The following is a 20763-nucleotide window of genomic DNA, read 5'->3' as shown; positions in this document are numbered from 1 at the left end:
TGAAATCTGTAGTAGTTCGATTGAGAACAGTTCCGACTATTTACGACTCGTATGTAACTCCGTTGTACTAATTGCAAGAAACCGTCCTCTTACAAAAATAGTAAGAGGTGCCCTAATTTGTGTCCAAAAGGAAACTTCGCGCTTTATTTTAAAAGACAAGCAACCATTTCCAGAAACTCTCTGCTTAACCCCGATTAACTTGACACAACTAGCAATCCTAAAGGGGCTAGTGTGTAGGCTAAGAAGCATGGGCTGCAGCCTTTTTTTCCTTTCCAAAAACTTTATTTAAACAAATATAAACAGCAACGTATCAATAACAATGACAGTATATTACCAAAGTTACATTCAAAAAGAGGTAAATAAAGTTCCAGGGAACAGTTGAAACGTAATAATGAGAGAATAATGAGAGGTAAAGAGTAAAAATTACATAATAATATTTGGAAACTGTGATAGAGATCGCACCAAAGTTTCTTCTGCATTCGATTTGCTTTGATTAGTCAATAATTTTATACATATCAAGTACTGTTAGGGTCGTTGCCGCCGTTTTAGTTTTCGAATCTCATCTATGCTAAAACTAAAGAATGATATCCATTAAAAATATACCAACATTTTTTTTAATTAATTTTATTTTTCCTACATGAAACGTCCCCAGAATTATCAGAAACTTCGCTAGAAAACAAATGTTCACAAAATAAAACAGCTGTATCACAAAACATGGGCATTTTACCTGTTTTTTGTTTTGTTTTTTTAATTAAAAACTATTGCACATTAATCCCGCATATTTTGGAATACATATACTAACAAAATAAATGAGAAATAGTTTATTTATTTAAATCACAGAAATAATCAATATTCAGTTTAAACCTTCCCAGGCTTTAAATTACTATTGCTATTTTAAAGTATTATTATTATTATTATTATTATTTTAGTCACAATGCAGTATTTGTCTGATATGTCTGGTCCATGTTCTATATTTGTAACATGGAATTCATTATAAGATAACAACCTATGGACTGTGGACTTCAGGAAGCACACAGCCCCACTCCCCCCCCAATCATCCTGACTGACACCCTCATCACCTCTGTGGACTCATTCCGCTTCCTGGGTACCACCATCACCCAGGACCTGAAGTGGGAGCCCACCATCACCTCCGTCATAAAGAAAGCCCAGCAGAGGATGTACTTCCTGAGGCAGCTGAAGAAATTCAACCTGCCAACACGGACGATGATGCAATTCTACACTGCAATCATCGAGTCCATCCTCACCTCCTCCATCACCGTATGGTTGTCAGGGACAATCAGAGGCTGCAGCGTGTTGTGCGCTCTGCTGAGAAGGTGATTGGCTGCAGACTCCCATCTCTGCAGGACCTGTACACCTCCAGGACACTGGGGCGTGCAGCTCGGATCAGAGCTGACCCTTCTCACCCTGGACACAGTCTGTTTGACCTGCTCTCCTCAGGCAGGAGGCTCCGGTCCATTCGCACCAGAACCTCTCGCCACAAGAGCAGTTTCTTCCTCTCTGCTGTTGGACTCATGAACAATAACCATATGACTGTTCCCACCACTAACACATGACCCTACACTGTGTTCACTGCATCATTCCATGTTTGCACTGATCACCACCTGCACTTATGTATATATCTATCTACTTAGCACTTTTAATTTTTATTTTTATGTTTATGTAAGCGTTGTCTGACAGTATGTTTGCACTAAGTACCGCAGCAATTTCCTAATGTTGTAAACCTGCTCAACATTTGGCAATAAAACCCTTTCTGATTCTGATTCTATCTTCGAACTTGGATGACATCATTGTAGATGATCCATTTCTGGATTAAAATAATTTTGTGTTTTAGTTGAATAACTTTATTGTTCCATATGTAAGATCTGTGTGTTGAGAAGTTGTGTTTAGAGGCCTAGGTCAATGTTCCCTGTTTATGGAAATGATGTGTAATTTCTGGAGTAGTTGCTAAGTTGATAGGCTGCAAACTGCAGTTATGGGGAAAAGATCCATTCAGCAACAGGCTTCTGGTAGCAGTCATTTTTCAAGCACCAGCCGCTTTAAAAAAAAAAAAAAAATACACATGTGCAAGTTCGTCTTTTGGTTTAACACCGTTTGTAACCTCCATCGCTTCTCAACGTGTGCCATCAACGAGTTTACCTTGTCGTAAATCCTTTACAGGATCAACTGCTTTAGCAAAACAGTAGCGCTTTATGGGCAAACTTGACTTTGCTGTAAGATAAACGAAAGCATGTAAAAAGCGATTTATTTCAGTTCTGGCCAACTGCATTTGCCATATTTGCGAAAACTGAAAAGCTTGTTTTGGCTAGAAACAGGAGTTTCTAGTCCTTTAGCGACCTCTGCTGCGCCTAAGGCTGAACTGCAGGAGGCAGTATATTTTCTGTCCAGGCACGAATTTAAGACTAATCCATGCAGAAAATACTAAAACATATATTTGGTGTGTAAATGACACCTGTCCTGAGACAGGTGTAATTATACAAAATATTAATTAAAATGCAAAATGTCTCTTAAAACTATTTTCTCTTGTTCCAGCTTCGTGATCACTAAATTGTATTTCAAATGTTATTATTCAAATAAGTTATAAATCCACGTTTTTATTCTGATTTTGTGTCTGATTGTTGAACCACTGTTCAACATATTTTAAAAAGTCAACGGTAGACCGAACATATAAATCAAACATTCTCTTCTGTTTATCCTTTTCAGCGTAGCGTGAGGCGAGGGCTTGGAGGCTTCCCAGCTTAAATCAAACATTCCAAACATAAAAAAAAACCCCAACAAAAATAAAACATTCTGCTTTTCTGAGTATTTATTTGTTATATGCCATGACTCTACATCTAAAATGAAATATATCAATTCAACCTGTTATCTTGTGCAACCCCGTTACTCTAATTTTAGCCCTGTTACCGTAACAGTTAAATGTTTTTATTAGCCCACAATAGTGTATTTGAGCAAAGATTTGAAAATAAGTGCTGAAAACTTTTTTTTTTTTTTTTTAAAAAGAACAAAGCAAAATGTGTGTCTATTAAAAAGTAGGGCTTATTTTGATGGTAATATAAGTTAAACAATATTAATATTGACTTTTTCAGGTTTTAGAGTATTAGTTGTACCAATACTTGCATGACAGACGCCAATAAAATATCTTACTAAAGGTGTACCTTTGATGCCTGAGTTGGAACAAGCTATTTTCTTGATGGTTTATTATTTGGTTTTCGTAAATACATAACATAAATAACGGATCAGTTTTTTACGACTTTTCAACCCTTTACAATGGGACATTTGGAAACATGACAAAAGAAAGAAGAAAAAAGAAAACGTCAGACGTTCCGTTTCAAACCTTTCGTTTCCTATGGTACCTTAACGCTGCAAAATCGCTTGTACTCTACGTAAATTACGTAAGCCTGCGCATCACCGACGTACTGACGTCTATTTTCAGGCGCAGGTTCTATGAAAATAACGCGACGGCGGCGGTGCGGTGCGACGTTTTTACTACGCAGTGCGGGGGCGCGGACGATATGTCGGCAGAGGGAGGACCCGGAGACATTGACGTTGTTCCAGGCTGTACGAGAAAAAAATACTTCTCATTAGTGCAGCGGTGAGCTATAGAGCAAAGAATGGGAAGCAGTACACACGGTGTTTGGTGTGCTGAAAGCCCGGCTGTCTCAAGCGAACACCGATTTTTGCTGTTCCGCGGGATATTCAGCAGGGACTAGCTTCAGGAAAGCGAGTAAGCTAGCAGCACAGGCTAGCTTCGCAGAGAGCTAGCTGCCTTGTTATTGTGATACCGAAACGAACCTTCCAGCTAGCATCCGTCAGAGGAACACACGGGAAAAATGGTAAGGACAGCTTGTGCGTGCTTTCCATCTAATTTAGCCAGCTTTGTCACTTTGTCGAGGTAGCTAGCGACCCGAGTCGTAGTATGTTACCGAGAGCTTGTCACCTGCCTGTCGTTTAAACACAGGGCTGAATTAACGCACGTCTGCAGTTTTAAACGATTTTCTGTCATATTATCGACGGTTTCTTCTGGTAGGGCGTTAATTGTAGAATTAGATGTTCACACTATCTTCCCAATTCTGTTGCATCAACATTTTGCATTAATTCTTTGAAATATTTCAGTATACAGTTGGATGTTTTGACAACTTTAGAGAACGATAAAGTCACATGGCTCCAGCAAATACGCGGAAATGTCCTTGCTTACTGTACTGCATACTCGGTACAGGGCAATGAGTTCAATAAACATGCATAAAAAGCTCACACGGGATCCTTGAATGATGTAGAGGTGCTGTAATTATTTGAGCCAACGGTTTATCTTAGTTCCTCATCGTGGTAAACATCATGTCAAAGGCCGTGAGCATATTGTCTGCATAGTTCCATCTGACTGGGTGTGTATGTGTGTATATATATATATATATATATATATATATATATATATATACTCTGTTCCAAAGCATCAGTGCAATTTTCAAAGTTTTATTTGATTGAGTGAGAGGATTTTTTTTTTTTTTAAAGGTAGCTCTGCTGCTAAATGTCCTGTTTAAATAATTCCACAGCCAAAGCAACTTGCTGAACCAGTTAAGTGCCGTTTTCGAAGAACCTGTGGGCAATTTGTGTATACCAGTCTGATTTGACTCCGGTGTCATTTAACAACATTAATTCCGTCTTAGTTTATTATCCGAATATGATGAACTGTATCAGTGGGTCTTAACCAGATACAATGCTGAATATTTTTTTTAGTGTTATTTCATGCTGATGATACGCAGTATTTATATGATGCACAGTTGTACAACAAAATACACAATAAACCATAACCATAAGTTAAGTGTGATTGCAGAGTTGGCGTGTTTGAAATTGGTTGAAATATGTAGCACATTACTTTATTACAACTGGTAATTTAAGTATTCACTTCCCTATGCTTCCCTATGTGTGATGTGTAAAGTACCAAAATAACACCTATATGTGAGACATTCTTAGATTCTAATGTTAGAGATCCTGCAACTGCCGTTGGGCTGTGCAGGGCTCTCTCTCTTCCGGAAGATGATTGAATAAAGAATTATAAATGTTTTGACCACTATGAGTCGGGTTTTCTCTGTTCTATCATGGGGATCAAAGAATCTGGTTTTAATACAAGACAGATCATCTAAATGTGGTTTGCCTAGAATGCTTCACTAGTGATGACTCTGGTGGCGAACTGTCTGCCAGAGATGGCCTCATTTGCTTAAATTTCAGACAATGTAATTGTATGGTGCAGAGTAACTCTGAAGCATAATTTTTAAAGGTAGATTTAAGTGTGAGCCCAGCATATTTGTTGCTGTTTAGTCTGTGCACAATCTTAAACTGGACTCTAAAGCAAACGTCTTTTTTTTTTTTTTTCTTCATTTGAAACTGTGATCACTGCTAATGCTGTGTTTAAAGCATTTAATGCATCACTTTGTCATCGTGAGTGACACGTATGCTCATATGCCTTGTATCAGTCATTTAAGTTGGGTTTGTCTCTTAGTGCAAACCTCGATGCAAAGCAAGTCACACTCTCTCTCATACTTAAATATTAGCTAATCTGTGCTTGTCTGTGTGCAGGTGTACTTGTTAAATCCTATAGAGAACCTGAGAAGCTACATCAACAACCGTCCACCTCTGGTCATTTTTATGATCAGTGTAAGTGCAGTGGCCATCGCCTTCCTGACCATCGGTTATTTCTTCAAGATTAAAGAGATCAAGTCTCCAGAGTTAACCGAGGTAAGGCACACCCGTGCAGTTTTTTGAAGTAGATGAAATTATGTGGTCCTAAAACGGTAAAGTGTGATCACTGCTAATGCTGAATGTCAGGTGGTGGCCTTTGTTGCCTGCTTTATAACTAAAGGGTGCATTTTTTTTTCTTTTATTAAAACCATGCTTCAACTGCACTACAGGATGTAAGGCTGAGAACAGCTTTCTTGTAGGATAAAGTGGGATATATATGTATCTGACCCCTTTTCACCTGGCTCTGATGTGAGTCAGATTTAAGGGGCATTTGGAGCACATGGTGCTCTGCCAAGCCCAGTTCAAAAGAAAATGATTTGGATCTGCACATTTCATGGATTCTTCTTTTGGTCATGCACCATCTCTCAGTCAGGATTTATGAAGTTTGATCAGGTAGCTTTTAGATGATAAAGCTGACAATCAAACAACCTGCACTAAGCAACTAGCTCTGCCCTAGCTCTCGGCATGCAGAGGGAACAAGTTATGATATAATATACACATTCTCTGCACAGTGTGCAGCATGTAAATCTGAAAGGAGGCATATGCAAATGAAAAAGGTTGTTCTAGTTAAATAATTGGATGCATTGTAACCAAACTAAATATTGCACATAGGTTAAATATTGTCTACAAATACATACAGTAACAGCAACATTGTACATGAATTTCTGTTGTCATGTCTGGCAGTTAAAAACATATTCACTGTTTTCACAGGACTGGAACACCTTTCTGTTGCGCTTCAATGAGCTGGACTTTTGTGTGTCAGAGAATGAAACGATAAAGCACGGCCTGAACGAGTCGACCACGCCGGAGAGCATGGTGGTGACTAGCGGCCAGGCTCGTTCCAGCACTCAGGTTCCCCTACTGCTGGAGGACTCGGGGCCCATTAACATCTCAGTCCCCATCACCCTCACGCTGGACCCTCAGCGTCCATTTGGAGGGTATTCTCGCAATATCACCCACCTGTATGCCACGGTGCTGGGGCAGCAAGTAGGCCTCTCAGGTAGGTTCTCATATTTCTTTGCTAGGTTTGATTGCTCTTGTAGCTTCGATTAAGGAAGAAGAAAGATTGTTACTTGCCACTGCAGGTGGTAGATGTACGCCTAATACACGCCAGCTCATACAGATGTAGAGTAGCCTAAAAACAATGTTTCACAACAATATGTCGGTGTTTAGGGGTCGTTTAAAGGTTTGAAATCAAAATCGGTCAAGTTCTTAATTGCCTCTATATTTCCCCTAAATTTGTAAGAGGTATTAAATGTGTACAAGGTATTTTAAGACTGGTTAAAAAGCAGACCCTTTTGTCGAAAATCAATAGGATACAGCTAAGTCAGCTGTGGCTCAAACGGCTGTAAGTGTACTATACATCTTCAACTTCCTTGTTTAGTTTGGCCAGCATCCAAAAGTTCAGCGATTCGCTTTAATTTCATGTAAAGGCGAGCCTTAAATACTGTGCTGTTGGGATGATTTTACAGTTAGCTGTATACCAAGCAGCAAAAATATAATACCTTATATCAGTGTTATTTTCTCTTATTTCTTAATTTTCAGGTATTAAAAAGCATTTGTTTCGATTGTTTAAAATGGTGCAGGAGTCTTGATGTGACAGGTGGTGATCAGGCCTTTCAGGCATTGCTTAGCAGAGGATATCTTTGTATCTAACAAATTAGGAATTCCGCATTTGCTCTGAACCCTTTCATGGAAAGGCAAGTTTGGAAACTCGGATGAATTCTACACTCGTTGCTCGTGCTATGCAACAGGTGTTTTCTTTAATTATCATGGGAGAAACCTGTGTTCTCTATAGTGTGGAGAGTTTTTGCGTTGTGGCTGCCTTTTTCTGATGTCAGATGCATCTTCTGTTGGGCTTTTTACTTTACCTCTCAGTGCTGTGACTTTACTTCAACATGGTGAGCAAACAGCAGAGGTGTTGTGTAACGTTAAGCTGATCCCGGCGAGCCCACCAAGTGAAACGTGAATTCCTAAAATGCTGTGAAGCTTCTGAATATGTCTGCGGGCTTATCTGAGTGTGCGTTAGCAAACTTTTCCTGATGATGCCCTCAGGGGTCGGTGCGTTGGTGGTTCTTGGTGTCCGGGGCTGGGCGCTCAGGTATGTACCAGCTCACTCCCAGTGACTATTTGGCCTGGTGCCTGTTGCTCGGTCAGGCCTCTTCCGGGGCAAAGGGGGCCCTCGGGACTCCGGCCTCTGGGCCTGCGGCTCGGTTCACTCTGGCACAGCTGGCTGCCGGCAGAGCCGGCGGGCACGCCACTGCAGCCCCCTCTGGCTTCTGTTCTGTGGCTACTGGGTGACCCCTCATCTGGGGCTCTCCTCAGCTCTTCCCAGGAGGGTGGCACGGATGCCCCTCCGGTGGTCCTCCTTGGGCTCTCGCACTCTGGGGCCTCTGGATGTCTGGAGCCTGGATCTCCTCCATGCCTGCTTCATGCCCTGGGGGACAGGGCTATGGCTCTCTACATCCTCTAGCAGACCATTGCATGGGGAAACCTTTTGAATACAAGCGCGCTGATCCACACAGGTGTGCACACGGGTGTTCACTCTTCATAGACATAAACTACACCTTTATTGGCTGCTGTTTCCAAGCAGCCAATAAAGGTGTAGTTGGAATGCTGCACAACAGCATTCAATATTTAGTGTTTACTGCTGTTTACACTTAGCTAGATTAACGTGATGGTGTTGTGTTTAGTAAGTTGCTCTGTTTTTTTTGCTTGTTTTCTCTTCTTTTTCTCTCAACAGGTGATCCAGGAGATTTGTTTTCTCTTCTTTCTCTATTTAAGTGCCCTTTCTCACTGTCCCTCTTCCCTTCTGTTTTTCTTTTCCTTCATCTTTCTTTCTCCCTTTCCTATCCCTCAGTCAGGTCTGTCCCGTCTGTAACAACTGAAAATAAAATAAAATAAAATAAATAATAACAACAAAGGTTGATCAAATGGACCAATACGGCAAGGTCTTGATGATCCATTTGGCAAAGTAAATCCATTGGGTATCCTTGTTGGTCTTCAGACATCAATTCTGACGGCTAAAGAACCAAATGGGACAGGCAAAAAAAAAGAAGCAAACTTTTCCTTTTGTCTAAAGTGCTCATACACACTGAAAGACCATGTGTGTTTTCTTGCTGCTTCACTTCTGAGGTGCTGCATGTTGGAATTAGGAAGGCATGTTAAAAAAATGTGTGAAACATTACACTTGGCAGATTTCTGGCTAACAGACTCTGCTTAATGTTGCCAACTTTCAAAGTTCAGGATTTACTATGTCCACATGAAGTCCAATTTTTTTTAAAATTTTTTCTATTACTTAGAGGCAAAGTTTTTAGTCAAATGAATTTTTTATATTACTTTAATGCAGCGCTTGTTTGGAGAGAGTGTAAGCCTGGTTATTTGGAAATGGCTACAGTTTACAGAATGTCACATGCAGTCAGAACGCGGTGCTTTTAAACAAGGACAGCTATCAGGAAACGGCTGTTATTAGTGTGTAAGAGGGAGTGTGTTTGTGATTGTGCTTGTTGAAAAAGGGAAGATTGTGGCTTCCTTGCATTTTGATTGTTCTAATTATATGAGTGAATTAAGTCTTTTATCACAGGAAACCAAAACAAATGATGATAAAACAACCGAAAATGTACTTTGTACATGTCCAACTGTATGAGGCTGGGGATACATTAATGTTAATCAGTATTCTCATAAAGAGAGTCAAGCAAACATACCTGTATGTGCATGTTTTCTGACAGTGTAGGTGAAACATTGGCAACAAATAACAGTTTTTACCCAAATTATAAGAGCTGCTCATCCAAACTACATCACACTCAGCACTGAACTTTGTCACAAATTTGCATTTGGGTAAGCAGCAGTGTGCGTGTGAGTACCTGCCAGGTCTGGAGTGAAACAGACGAATGGCGGTGAAAATTGTCAAAGACGTCTGTTGAATTGTCAGTAAGATCAATTTTGCATTTAAAATAAATAACGGTGATTCAAGTTTTGCTGTGTCTGTTCGGAGTGACCCATTCTCTCCTTTTAAGGTTTCTGGTTGCAGGTTCCTGTTGCCTCAGTCACTTTGCGTCATTGACTGTAGTGTTGAACGTGTCATTTTAGATTCAAATTCACCCTTAAAAAACAAGTAGTCATCTGCAATTCTCTATTCAAAGAAAGTGATTTAGTTCCTGCTTACGCAAACCAAAAATTATTGTTATTGTCGATGTTAATGGATAATGATGAACTATTATTGTCACGCATACAGCTGGTTGGAGTAACTTTCTCAGACTTTATGCTGTTATTTCTTGTTGGAAAGTGGAGGGTGGGGTTTGCTTGAGTCTTTCTTGAGGGCAGAGATCCAAACGCTGGCATGACTTTCTGAATGAAAGCGATTGTGTAACATAACATCAAAATATACTCATCTGAACTGTACTGTCTTACCTCAATTCTCGTTTAAAATTATATACTGCAGCCTTATTTTGTAAATTACATTTCATAAAGAGGCCCTAGTTTGTGTTTTATTTTATTGTGCCGGAGTTGTGATTGGCTGAGCTGTTAGCCAGGAACAGCATTATCTTGAATTTGAATGGCAACAAATGTATTACTCGGAGAGAAAAATCAAATGCAAATGCTGCATATTAGTTCTATGACAGGTTTTTTTTTTTTTTTAGTATAAATGCTTATTTTTATCATTGTACATCAAAGTTTCTCATCTGTTTAAACTAGAGTTTATAAAGCACGAGTTGCCTAGTAGAACAGTTTTTGGACTTAGTGAGAATTTCTTTTGTTTTCTCTATTGTCTCCTCCATCTGGATGAACACGTCAGTCCTAAATCACACCCAGGAGTCCACTCAGTTTGACTGATAATCCTCTAATCTCCTTTGCAGTTTGAAAAATATTGCATAAGCCTACAAAATCAGCCTGTCATTAGTTATCAGGGGGTAGCTTGGTATGAGCCTCCTGCTGCAGGAATTGCATTCATACTGTTTGGACTGTTCATACCTCTGATATTCGCTTTAGAGCTCAGAGGTTTTTAGCTTGATCTTGGGGTCATGGAAATGCAACACGAGGTTGCCTTAAAAACATTACATTGTGATTAAAATGTAAAAGAAATGAGTTGGTGACATCTTGTCGTGAAAAGTTTAAAACAATCTGCTGCTCTCGTTGTCTTTGTTTTGCCTGTAGGCCGAGAAGCTCATGAAGAAATAAACATCACGTTTACTCTGCCCGTATCCTGGAACTCGGACGACTGTGTTCTGCACGGTCACTGCGAGCAGGTGGTGTTCAGCACTTGCATGACCATCACAGCGGCCAGCAATATCTTCCCAGTCACAGTGTGAGTTGGACTGCCTCCATAACTCAAGGGAACAAGCGCACTAAATTAGTCTTGAGCTTTCTGATGCAGACTAAATGAAATGCAGCTTTGAGGAGTTTATCATTCAGTAAAGGCAATAAGTCTGCGTTGCCTTGTTTTACAGAAACATGCATTTTTGTTGTTGTTGTTGTTTGTTATTTTGAACCATTTGCGAAACCACAAAATGTGCAGTAATGTGCAGCTTCCTTTTGTAGCTCTGCAGTTAAAGTGATTTGCAAGTACTTTGTTACTACAGCGTTACATTTTGCAAATGATTGACTCACAAATATTTTTGCAGGGCTTGTGCATGCCCATGCATGGAACAGACGTATGCCGCTCAATTTGATTAATTGAATCTGTCAAGATAAGCAAGAGGTAGTCAAGGTGCAAATTGCATCACCTTGCATGTTGCAAATATGATGAAATGTGGGTCTTGTTAAAGTGTAGAGGCAGTGTGAGTGAGGCTCCATCAGACAAATTAAGCTTCATTTGTTATCTTTTACTGAACTATGCCAATTATCAGTGTAGTAGCAGTATTTTTATTATTATTTGTAGACAGTCATATTGTTTCATTGGATCAGTTGCCTTGGATACTGCTTTAGATCCCTCTGGTGGCCCAGTTATAAACTGCATAATATGAAATTATACATTAAAAAGTTATAAATTGTTATCCACAATTTTTACTTTACTTATTTATTACTATAATTATTTAAAATTGATCAAAACCTCTTGATATGTCTGCTCTTGTGCTTTTTTTTCCCCCCCTGTCAGCAGCTGTGGCATCTGTGTGTTGCATTTGTTTTCCTTCCTGTCCTGATGGATAATCTGTTGTCACCCAAATAAGCAATTTTTCATAATAAGGCTGTTTGACACAAATAAACATAAGAAAATATACAGAGCAGATAAACAGCAACAACATCTGTACGTTTCTCTGCTATAATATGGTGTGAACAATTCCACTGCACCAGTTAACAAAAGCCCCTGTGTTTTTGTTTGCAGGCAGCCACCACACTGCGTGCCAGAGACGTACACCAATGCCACATCTTGGTACAAGGTGTTCACCACGGTCCGCGACTCAGATACCAAGTACAGTCAGGACTACAACCCCTTCTGGTGTTACAAAGGAGCCATTGGCAAAGTGTACCACGCACTCAACCCAAAACTTACCGTGATTGTTCCAGATGTGAGTCACCACAGCTCCTCAGTTTTTGAATTTCAACAGTAGTTCTTTATGTCTCATTTCATTTAAATACGTAAAGGTAAAAAACAAAGTTTCTGTGATATGCATCCTTTTAGTGTAATTTCCCCATGATTTAAACAAGTAGGATGACTGAGAATAAGAATGGTATACTTTGTTGATAGTATTTTTTTAACCCATTGTAACACAGAGAGATCATTTAGAGGTAAATGTTCCTAAACCTGTAGTTTATTCTGAAAGGCATTTAGATCTGTACTGATGGGCGTAGGTTGTTCCAGGAACAGTGAGCTGCATTTGAGCTGCAAATGTACCAGCAAGGCTGGAATTAAATTATCATTAGAGTGGACCTAATATGCTTTTCCCCAATATATGTACTGGTACAATGTTATAGGCTCACGTTACATACCGCCAGAGTTTCAGATTAATCAGGTTATCGTACGTGTGAGTAATCCATGTGAACCAAAAGCTCAGGCCTCAGACTGCTATAAACACTCTCTCACATCAGTCTTTTGCACATTAGTCCCCCCCGACGGTTCAAAACTTTTTATAAGGGGCAGCCAATCAAAGAAAGTTGGGGTTAAAGAACAGGAAGTTTTGATGATGCATTTTGAGGAGGAGGCGCAAAGTGAAGTTCAGAGGAAAATCGTATACTGTTGTCTGAGGTATTGACGCAGGCACCACAGTAAGTATGAGCAGCAGCTGAAGAATACACCTGAAAACTGCAGACATGTTAAGACCTCTTCTAATGAGAAATGGCTGATCTGTTTAACATGGAGCTGCAGCTGTTATGAGAAAACACACATGCATGCAGTAACTATTATACGTATTTTTTTTAGTGTACCACCTTCACCAAAAACTACAGGTAACTTGTGCAGTGAGCAATAAAGAAATCAAGCTTGTAGCCTTCTGCTTGAAATAAAACCCGAAGTTACTCTGTGACATTAAACTGTGTCTTTTAACGCTTGTCTTACTAGGACGACCGTTCCCTCATCAACCTTCACCTGATGCACACTAGCTACTTCCTGTTTGTCATGGTCATCACTATGTTCTGCTATGCAGTCATAAAGGGGCGGCCTGGCAAAGTGCGACAAACCAACCCTGACTTCTGTCCTGAGAAGGTACAACAGACACCAGCAGTGCTATATGACTTCAACAGGTAGTTTCAGTCAAGTATCAACTGACCAGTGATCGGTCAAAGACTCGCTCCAATCAATGACTCTGCTGATTTCCTGCTATCTCTGCTTTTTGTTTGTTTGTTTTGGCACATGAACTCCTTACAAACTCCAAACCAAATGAAAGAATATTTAAGCTTCCCTTGAGAGCATAATAAAGACGTCCGAATGCTGTAAGATTTGGTGTAAAAGTCTGGGTGAACATTATGGTAATGATCCTTGACTGTGCCTGGTATATGAAGTAGTTGCATCTCGCTTACAGAGGTGAAGGGAGTTCATCCTCCTTGATCTTATTGTTTGTTGCATGTAGCACAGTTCGTTTTCCCTATACACATAGCGAGTTCACACCAGTTGAGAGAGAGTGTATTTTAACATAGCTGTTATTTTTGTTTGCTTGGATAAGGAAGGTGGGGCAACAGCTGCAGATTTCTTTATCTAAGAGCTCATGTTGGGACTCTTAGTTTGAAATATTGAAGGGAGGAGCAAAACAAACAGAGTGCAGTTTGTCTGTCTTCTTGGTGTGTTTACCTCTGCATGACTCTGCCTTGGTTACACCCAAACTGGCACTCCAGTAACTGGCAGTTTCCCGCATATTCATTGGTCTGTGTGTTTTGTTCTGAAGTGGAGACCACCAGCAAGCAAACAGATGGACTCTTTGATGTCTCTAACGTAACAAACACAAGGAAAAATAATATGTGTGTTTATGTAGCATCGTCTCCAGGTTAGATTGTTGGAGCTTAAATTTGTGAGGCACATAAATGTCGAACACTCAGATCACAGAGACTATAAGCCACATTTAACCACACATTCATAACTATACAAGCAGCATACAAGGTTCTGTTCAACCTCTCATCTACTGACGATTCACCAGATAATTTGAGATCCATGTCTTTGCACTGTGGGAGGAAGCTGGAGGAACCCCACACAGGCACGGGGTGTAGCCCCAGCTTGGGTCTAAACCAGTGATGACCATTACACTGGTGCTTAACATCAACTATGCACTGCTACCTCTCCACACTGCTGTATTTGGTGTTCACACATAGGGACCTGATATTTTGATTGCGCACCTGTCTCGTTTTGCACTTACAAAGCTTGATCTGTGACAGCGTGCTGACCTGCGGGCAAAGCTGTTCAGTTCAGTCTTGCTCTGTTTATTTTCCCTTCATTGCTGGTGGGAAGACAACAGCAAACAAACAGCAGTTTGGAAGGATTTCACAAATGCAGCACCATGTTTGCAGTTTTTTTTTTTTTTTTTGTTTTTTTTTCTTGGTGGTCCAGTGGTTTAACACAGAGCTTGTCCTGTTTGCTTCTCTTGCTCACTTTCCCCACTGCTTATGTTTGCTATAACAATTGCTGGGAAACTTTACTGCACTTATGGGATCTTAATCATTTTCTATCAATTTATTTACTGTTGTTGTTATTAATATTGTTAAAGTTCCCCTATATGTCATCACTTCTATTTCACATGTGGAAGTGAGACTAGAACAAAAAAGTAGAGTTGAGTAGCAGAAATAGTTCATGTTATTTGTCGTGATCCTTTTGTCATTATTTTACTAATGACTTCCTGTTAAGTGAAACTATCTTCTCAATTGTATTTGCTAGCGATAATTTAGCTTCTATTGTTTGGAAAGCAATGTGAAAGGGGAACCTAATGTTGCCTTATACATAAAGGAAAGGTTCATACTCAGAGTAGCAGGAAGTCCAGCTTACTAATTTGATTTGTTAACTTAATTTCACTCTGGCATCATGTCTGTTCTCTGTATCAACAGATAAAGAAGCCAGAGTATCTGTATCATATCAGAACTGGGGAAAAAAACCCATGGATAGTTGCATCCCGAGACAGATATGATGAGAATTGGATACTGTCTGTGTACCACTTTCTTAAGGATGCTGAGATTTAAATTTTCAAAATAAAATAGCACAAAACACTCAAAATATTGCAGCAGAAAACAACAGGGGATGCATTGGAACAGTCACCAATAGCTGATAAAGTCCAGTCGTGTTTCCCAAATAAACATCAGTGAAGTGCATCGATCGGGTGGGGGTGGGGGTGGGGGGTTAAATGCTTGCAAAATGCGTCTGTGTGTAAACAGACAAGTAAACAAGACTCTTGTCTTCCTCTGTCACACTTTCACCGCTCTTTGCTACATCACCAGATTTTGGTACCATAAATTTCTGTAATTACTGAAACTGAATTCCGTTTCTTTTATTGCAGGTGGCGTTGTCAGAGGGTTAAAAAGACATCAGAGAATGGCAGGACTTACCTGTAACATGGACAAAATTAAAGAAAGAGAAGAAATTAATTAAAAAAAAAACACGACTTACCAGTTGCCTAGTGGACCCTGGAAATACAATAAGGGACACAAAAGCTCTGTGAATGCATTACTCTTGCAATGTTGGGTTTCTCCAACCAAAGATATACAAGTGCCTGTATCTGTGGTGTAAATATTTCTAGGAACTCTTTGGTTTTGTTTTTTTCCCTTTTTGTTATTTCTTTTGATTTTTGCCTGAGCCCCCCAGTGCCATGTCCAAACATGCAGTACAGAAACAAAGCAGAAGGCCACATCCAAGAGCTACTTCTTTTTTCTGGTGGCGATTGGGACTCACCTTATGAAGCACGATAGACAGAAGTGTTTTATCAAAGTGGTAAATGTTTAGATATCTTAAGGTCAAAGTGGTTTTGTCGCCCTGATAACAAAGCGTGATGTTTAATCACCTGGAACATGTTTAAGGAAACAGAAAAGCAGGTAAATAATGATTAAATCCTCAGCGTGCGCTCACCATAGCAGCTTAAGCGAGGAATGGAATAAAGTAGTACTTTTCTCTGCACCAAATTTGATGGTTTAATTAAAATTCTAGTTAGAATCGGGTTCTTTAAAGTCCATTTAGACATCTAAGTGACATTTAAGTGATTTAAGAATTTCACATCTTCCTTTTACGAACTGCTTTTGATTAGCAGTTAGAATTACCAGAACTTCCTGTTGTTTGTTGTTGAAATTTGTCACATATTCTTTTCTTCTTCTTTTTTGGCCTTATGCTTTCCTCTGTCAGTTGCTTCTTCACTCACCTGCCTCTTGAATTTAATTTGCTGCCAGTCACTGTGCAGCAGTTTTGGTGTTTGATCCAGTCCTCTCTGTCGCACCCAGGAGATACAGAACATTTGATCTTGCCTTACCTACGGTGGACTTGCTTGCTTGAAAATAGGCGTGGGTCATCACTTTTGTCCCTTTCCCCACATTAACTCTCCGCCCCTTTCTTCCACAGCCAAATATCACATTTTATTTGTTCTGGTATGATGAGCCTGTGGTTTGAAATAAAGCTTGTGCTCTTTGTCCTGTTATTGTAAATGTCGGGTGACCCTTGAGTTACTTTATATCAGACACTTTAGTTACGTCACCTTTTTGAAATGATAAATTATATGAGTTGCACATGTTAAAGTGTTTTCATAGATAGTGCACCTTTGGATGTCTTGCACATTTTGTTATTATCTCCTGTGATTATTTCTTTTCATGTAAATAAACTAATTGGCCTCCATGTAAAAAATAAATATGATAATTAATTCTGCTGCTCAGACGTTTACAATAACCATCCTTGTTTGTTTTAAAGAAAAGTTTTCATCTAATATAATGTGAAATGATAAAAAATACTGTAAATCATTTAGTGAATCCTTTGGTTATTAATAACTTGTCATTTTTAATACATCTATGTAGGTGTTCAGAAGCCCAATTTCAGCAACCATTACTCCTGTGCTCTTGGGACTCCATATATTAACAAATGCAAGTTAATCATGGTAAAAGTTTGACGTTTCTATTATATGTAAGGCATCAGTCGCAGAGTCATAGTGACTGAAAAATGTGTACTCTGACTGGTTGGCAAGTGGTTTCAGGAGGTTGCTGGCTGATGATCGGTGAAATTGATCGCAAAGGGAGTGCTGCACCAGAACCTGGCAGATCACTTTGGTCTGCTATAGCTTACATGAAGTAGGGAGATTTCACAAGGTGCAGCTTTTAGTTTGACGGTGGACTGTTTCCATTTTCAGTTTGCATCATACTGTTCGGTTTCACTACCATTTGGCAGTTAGTTGGCAAGTGTTTACAGACATGTTGTTGTTCTCCATGCAAACTACAGGCAATTCTTTGACTCTGCTTGCAACCAGCAAGGTAGTTTTTGGTGTTGCACTGTATACCTTGGTGCAGTTTCACCTAATGACAGGCAGCCTCAGGCAATCATTTGCTAACCAATAAAAGAATACACGTTTTTCTCTGTTAGCCAGTGGTTAACGAAGGTTGCTGACACCTCTTTCATACGACAGTGTGCACTACTCCCCCTAGAGGACAACTTAAAATGCCTCCAAGCAGAAGAGAAAGAAGTAGGAGGAGTTGGTCCACCACTGAGTGCATCAGAGTTTGAGAAACGCTGAAGTGGCAGTTTCATTAAATGTGTTTTTGTAAGAGCGAGGTGCTGCTGGTCTCTGAAGGGAGTAGTAAACACCAATGGTCTTCCTGTTCTTAAAACAGGAACACTGAGTTTCACAATAAAATTGTGTTTTTTAAGGAGGCATCCAAAGCACTCTACTAGCCAAGTGTGTTGCTTCTTTAATGATAATACTGGTTTTTGGATGTAATGTATAACAATTTGCGTTTTACCAGAACATACTTTCATTTGAGAATACATTATACCATCAGAACAGAGGGACTATTGCAACATTTCACTATTAAGAACTGTAGCAAATAAGAATGTACTTTTCTTTCAAAAAACAAGGGCAAACTTCTGAGCAGCAGTGAGAATACCATTATCATATTTATCCATTTATTATATATTAATTATTAAACTAACATTTGTATTATTTTGAATGACATGAAACTGTGCAAAGACTCATTTTGTGTGTGAATGTATGAGAGTGAGTTTTGGATGAAGTGTAGCTGCAGACTGCAATTCTCTGAAATCTCGTTTCCGAGTGTCTGATTTTTGAAAAGGATTCTGTTTCAGAGACAAAACAAGTCACCTCCCCCGACTTCCACCTGCAAAACTTTCAATCTGTTGCTGTTTGTTTTCGTTTCTCTCTGAGAGCAGCACATATTAGATCTGCAAAAACAAAAAGACAGTGCTGTATGTCTGCTGGTTTGTTGCATTGGTCTGTGTCCAGAGAATTGAGTAAAAACCTTCCTACAGAAGTAAAGATTGCCTGTTTGTAATTACGTATTTTGTTTCCTTTTCAATAGCATTTACCGATACATTTAACTTACCTCTGCTATATTTTTGCTCCATAATTGATGTACTTGTTGAATGTACTGTTTTTATAAGCAGCGTAATCTAAATCTGAGATGCAAGAATTCCAAGTGATTCAAAATATGTTATATAAATATATAATTTTTTTTTTTTCCAGTTTGGGAGGCTTTACTTGAATTGTGTTGTTTGTTTTGATTGGTTTTCATAGTGTAAGGTTTTCCCGTCATGTTGTTGTATGAAACGCTGTACTTAACATTTGCGTTTTTCGTGTGTATGTCAGTGAATGACTGGTTTTGGTTGTAATGGTTACGATACCCCCCAAACATACACACAGAAAATGATGCTAGAAAAAGTCTTCCTAATTCTATTGTTCAGATGATGAGCATGGATCTGTTGCGTTCTCTCATCCATCTATTGTGCTCCCACCTGCTTTTGTTTGTTTTTGTTTTCTTCTTTTGGAAGATCTTATTGGTCTGTTTGGGTATGGATGGGTAGCCGGGATTGATTTAAAGGAACTTGAAGTTGTGAATGAAGCTGTCTTAACACGTATCACTTGCATTTACCTGCTTCATATCCTTTTCTCTGCGATTTTCACCCCCCTCCCTTGGGTTAAATTTGCATCTCTGACTGCAAAAAACGCCTTAACATTGTCTTTGCTTCATCTATCACATATTGTAAATCGCACAGGAAAAACTAAAGCAAATCTTAACTATTGTGAAGTGTACATTTAAAGGATTTTAAAGGAGCAGATGCTTGCTGTTGTAGTTTTCAAATTACTCCACTATATCACTAATGACGTGAAAACAGTTGCGCCATATTCACCTTAAGTTGCACCATGTCGCTGTGTATGGAGGACTGAAACTGCCAAAAAAAACACAAAGCTCAGTGAAAGAAGGTCTTAGTCATGCAGTTTGCTGAGAAAAAAACAAGGAAATTTGAGATGAAATTGGTTGCAAAGACTTATGCGGTGCTGCATTACAAACCTTGCGATTGCTTTGCACCCTAATAGATTGCCACAGTTGCCCATATCTTAGAGGGAAGATGCAAACTTGCCACCTTACTACTGGGTTTCTTACCAACCACAACAGGTTGCAGCGGTAAGGCAACTAAAGCAATTGAAAGTTTTTCAGTGGAGTTTGCAATCAGTTGTACCTCCTGGTTGCCAGCAACCACTTGCCAACCAGTTAGGGAATGCAAATTGTTCCCTAGCGACTGGACGGTTGAATGGCTTTGCCAACCAGTTTCCACGCCTTTGTCACATCTATATGCCGCCTGATTGGAGGGAGCTGTTTGTGCAGAAAGTTTACCTAGTAACACGCACTGTATGACTCCTTCAGATGTATATTAAAGCAAAAAATGACTAAAAATAAGAAAATAAAAAAGTAAATTATGAAACAGGTGGCAAATGAAAAATACAAATAATATAAAAGGAAAAGCAAAAAAAGTGAAATTAATTCAAAGAATACAAAATGACAAAAACATTTAAACAAATCAGCACATTTAACTAAACGACGCCTACATTTATTTTAATTTGTTGGCAGTTTCAAGCTACCATACCAGTGTTTTGTGTTTTTTGCTATAACATGACTCCAATAAAAGGTGCCCTTCCTCCTCTCTGTCATCCTTTTTGTCATGTTAGCAGCGCTTACAGGCAAATATTAAGCCAACTCTGTGCCTTCTGCACTGTCGAGCTGCATCCTCCTCCCTGTACATACAGTAGATAGGACCATAGGTTTTAATGTGGCTAGGATGTCATTCAGACCCTTTTCCTCCCCAGTGGAACTGCTGTAAATGAATTCAAGTTTAAATAAACAGTCTCTGAAGTTCAACCGCTCTTCGTCTCTGACTCTCCCTTTATCCCCAACACCACAGCATTTATTAATTTAGATTAGGGAGATTAATGATCTCCCAGGGAAAATAAACTAATTTGGCTCTACCTAAAATAAGAGGTCAGAGAAATATTAAGATCTGTAAGCTCTAGCTCTCTCTGCATGAAATAAGGATTGTACTGGTGATGTTAACGTATTTCCATGGCATCAAGACACTTTAGCATTACGATAAAGTACATGGCATCAGTTTTTCCAAGTTCT

General features: G+C 39.4%; 1 protein-coding gene across 2 annotated transcripts; it reads left to right on the top strand.

Annotated features, from left to right (window-relative positions):
• The first annotated feature begins 3512 nt into the window (after positions 1–3512).
• tmem248 (transmembrane protein 248) lies at positions 3513–20507 on the top strand. 2 transcript variants are annotated; one of them, XM_085421279.1, is made up of 7 exons: positions 3513–3851; positions 5590–5748; positions 6463–6751; positions 10906–11056; positions 12074–12257; positions 13247–13428; positions 15660–20507. In XM_085421279.1, the coding sequence occupies exons 1-7, from the start codon at positions 3849–3851 to the stop codon at positions 15712–15714; spliced, it is 1023 nt and encodes a 340-aa protein (XP_085277405.1). In that variant the 5' UTR covers positions 3513–3848; the 3' UTR covers positions 15715–20507. The 2 variants fall into 2 exon arrangements, with proteins under 2 accessions (XP_085277405.1, XP_085277406.1); XM_085421280.1 differs by having other exon boundaries at positions 3514–3851; positions 13247–13390.
• The last annotated feature ends 256 nt before the right edge of the window (positions 20508–20763 follow it).

This window comes from Rhamphochromis longiceps, linkage group LG10, assembly GCF_057381845.1.
Source record: "Rhamphochromis longiceps isolate RC_006_pf linkage group LG10, R_longiceps_female_GT1.1, whole genome shotgun sequence".
Lineage (NCBI taxonomy): Eukaryota > Metazoa > Chordata > Actinopteri > Cichliformes > Cichlidae > Rhamphochromis > Rhamphochromis longiceps.
This window is presented reverse-complemented; position numbering and strand designations above follow the sequence as displayed.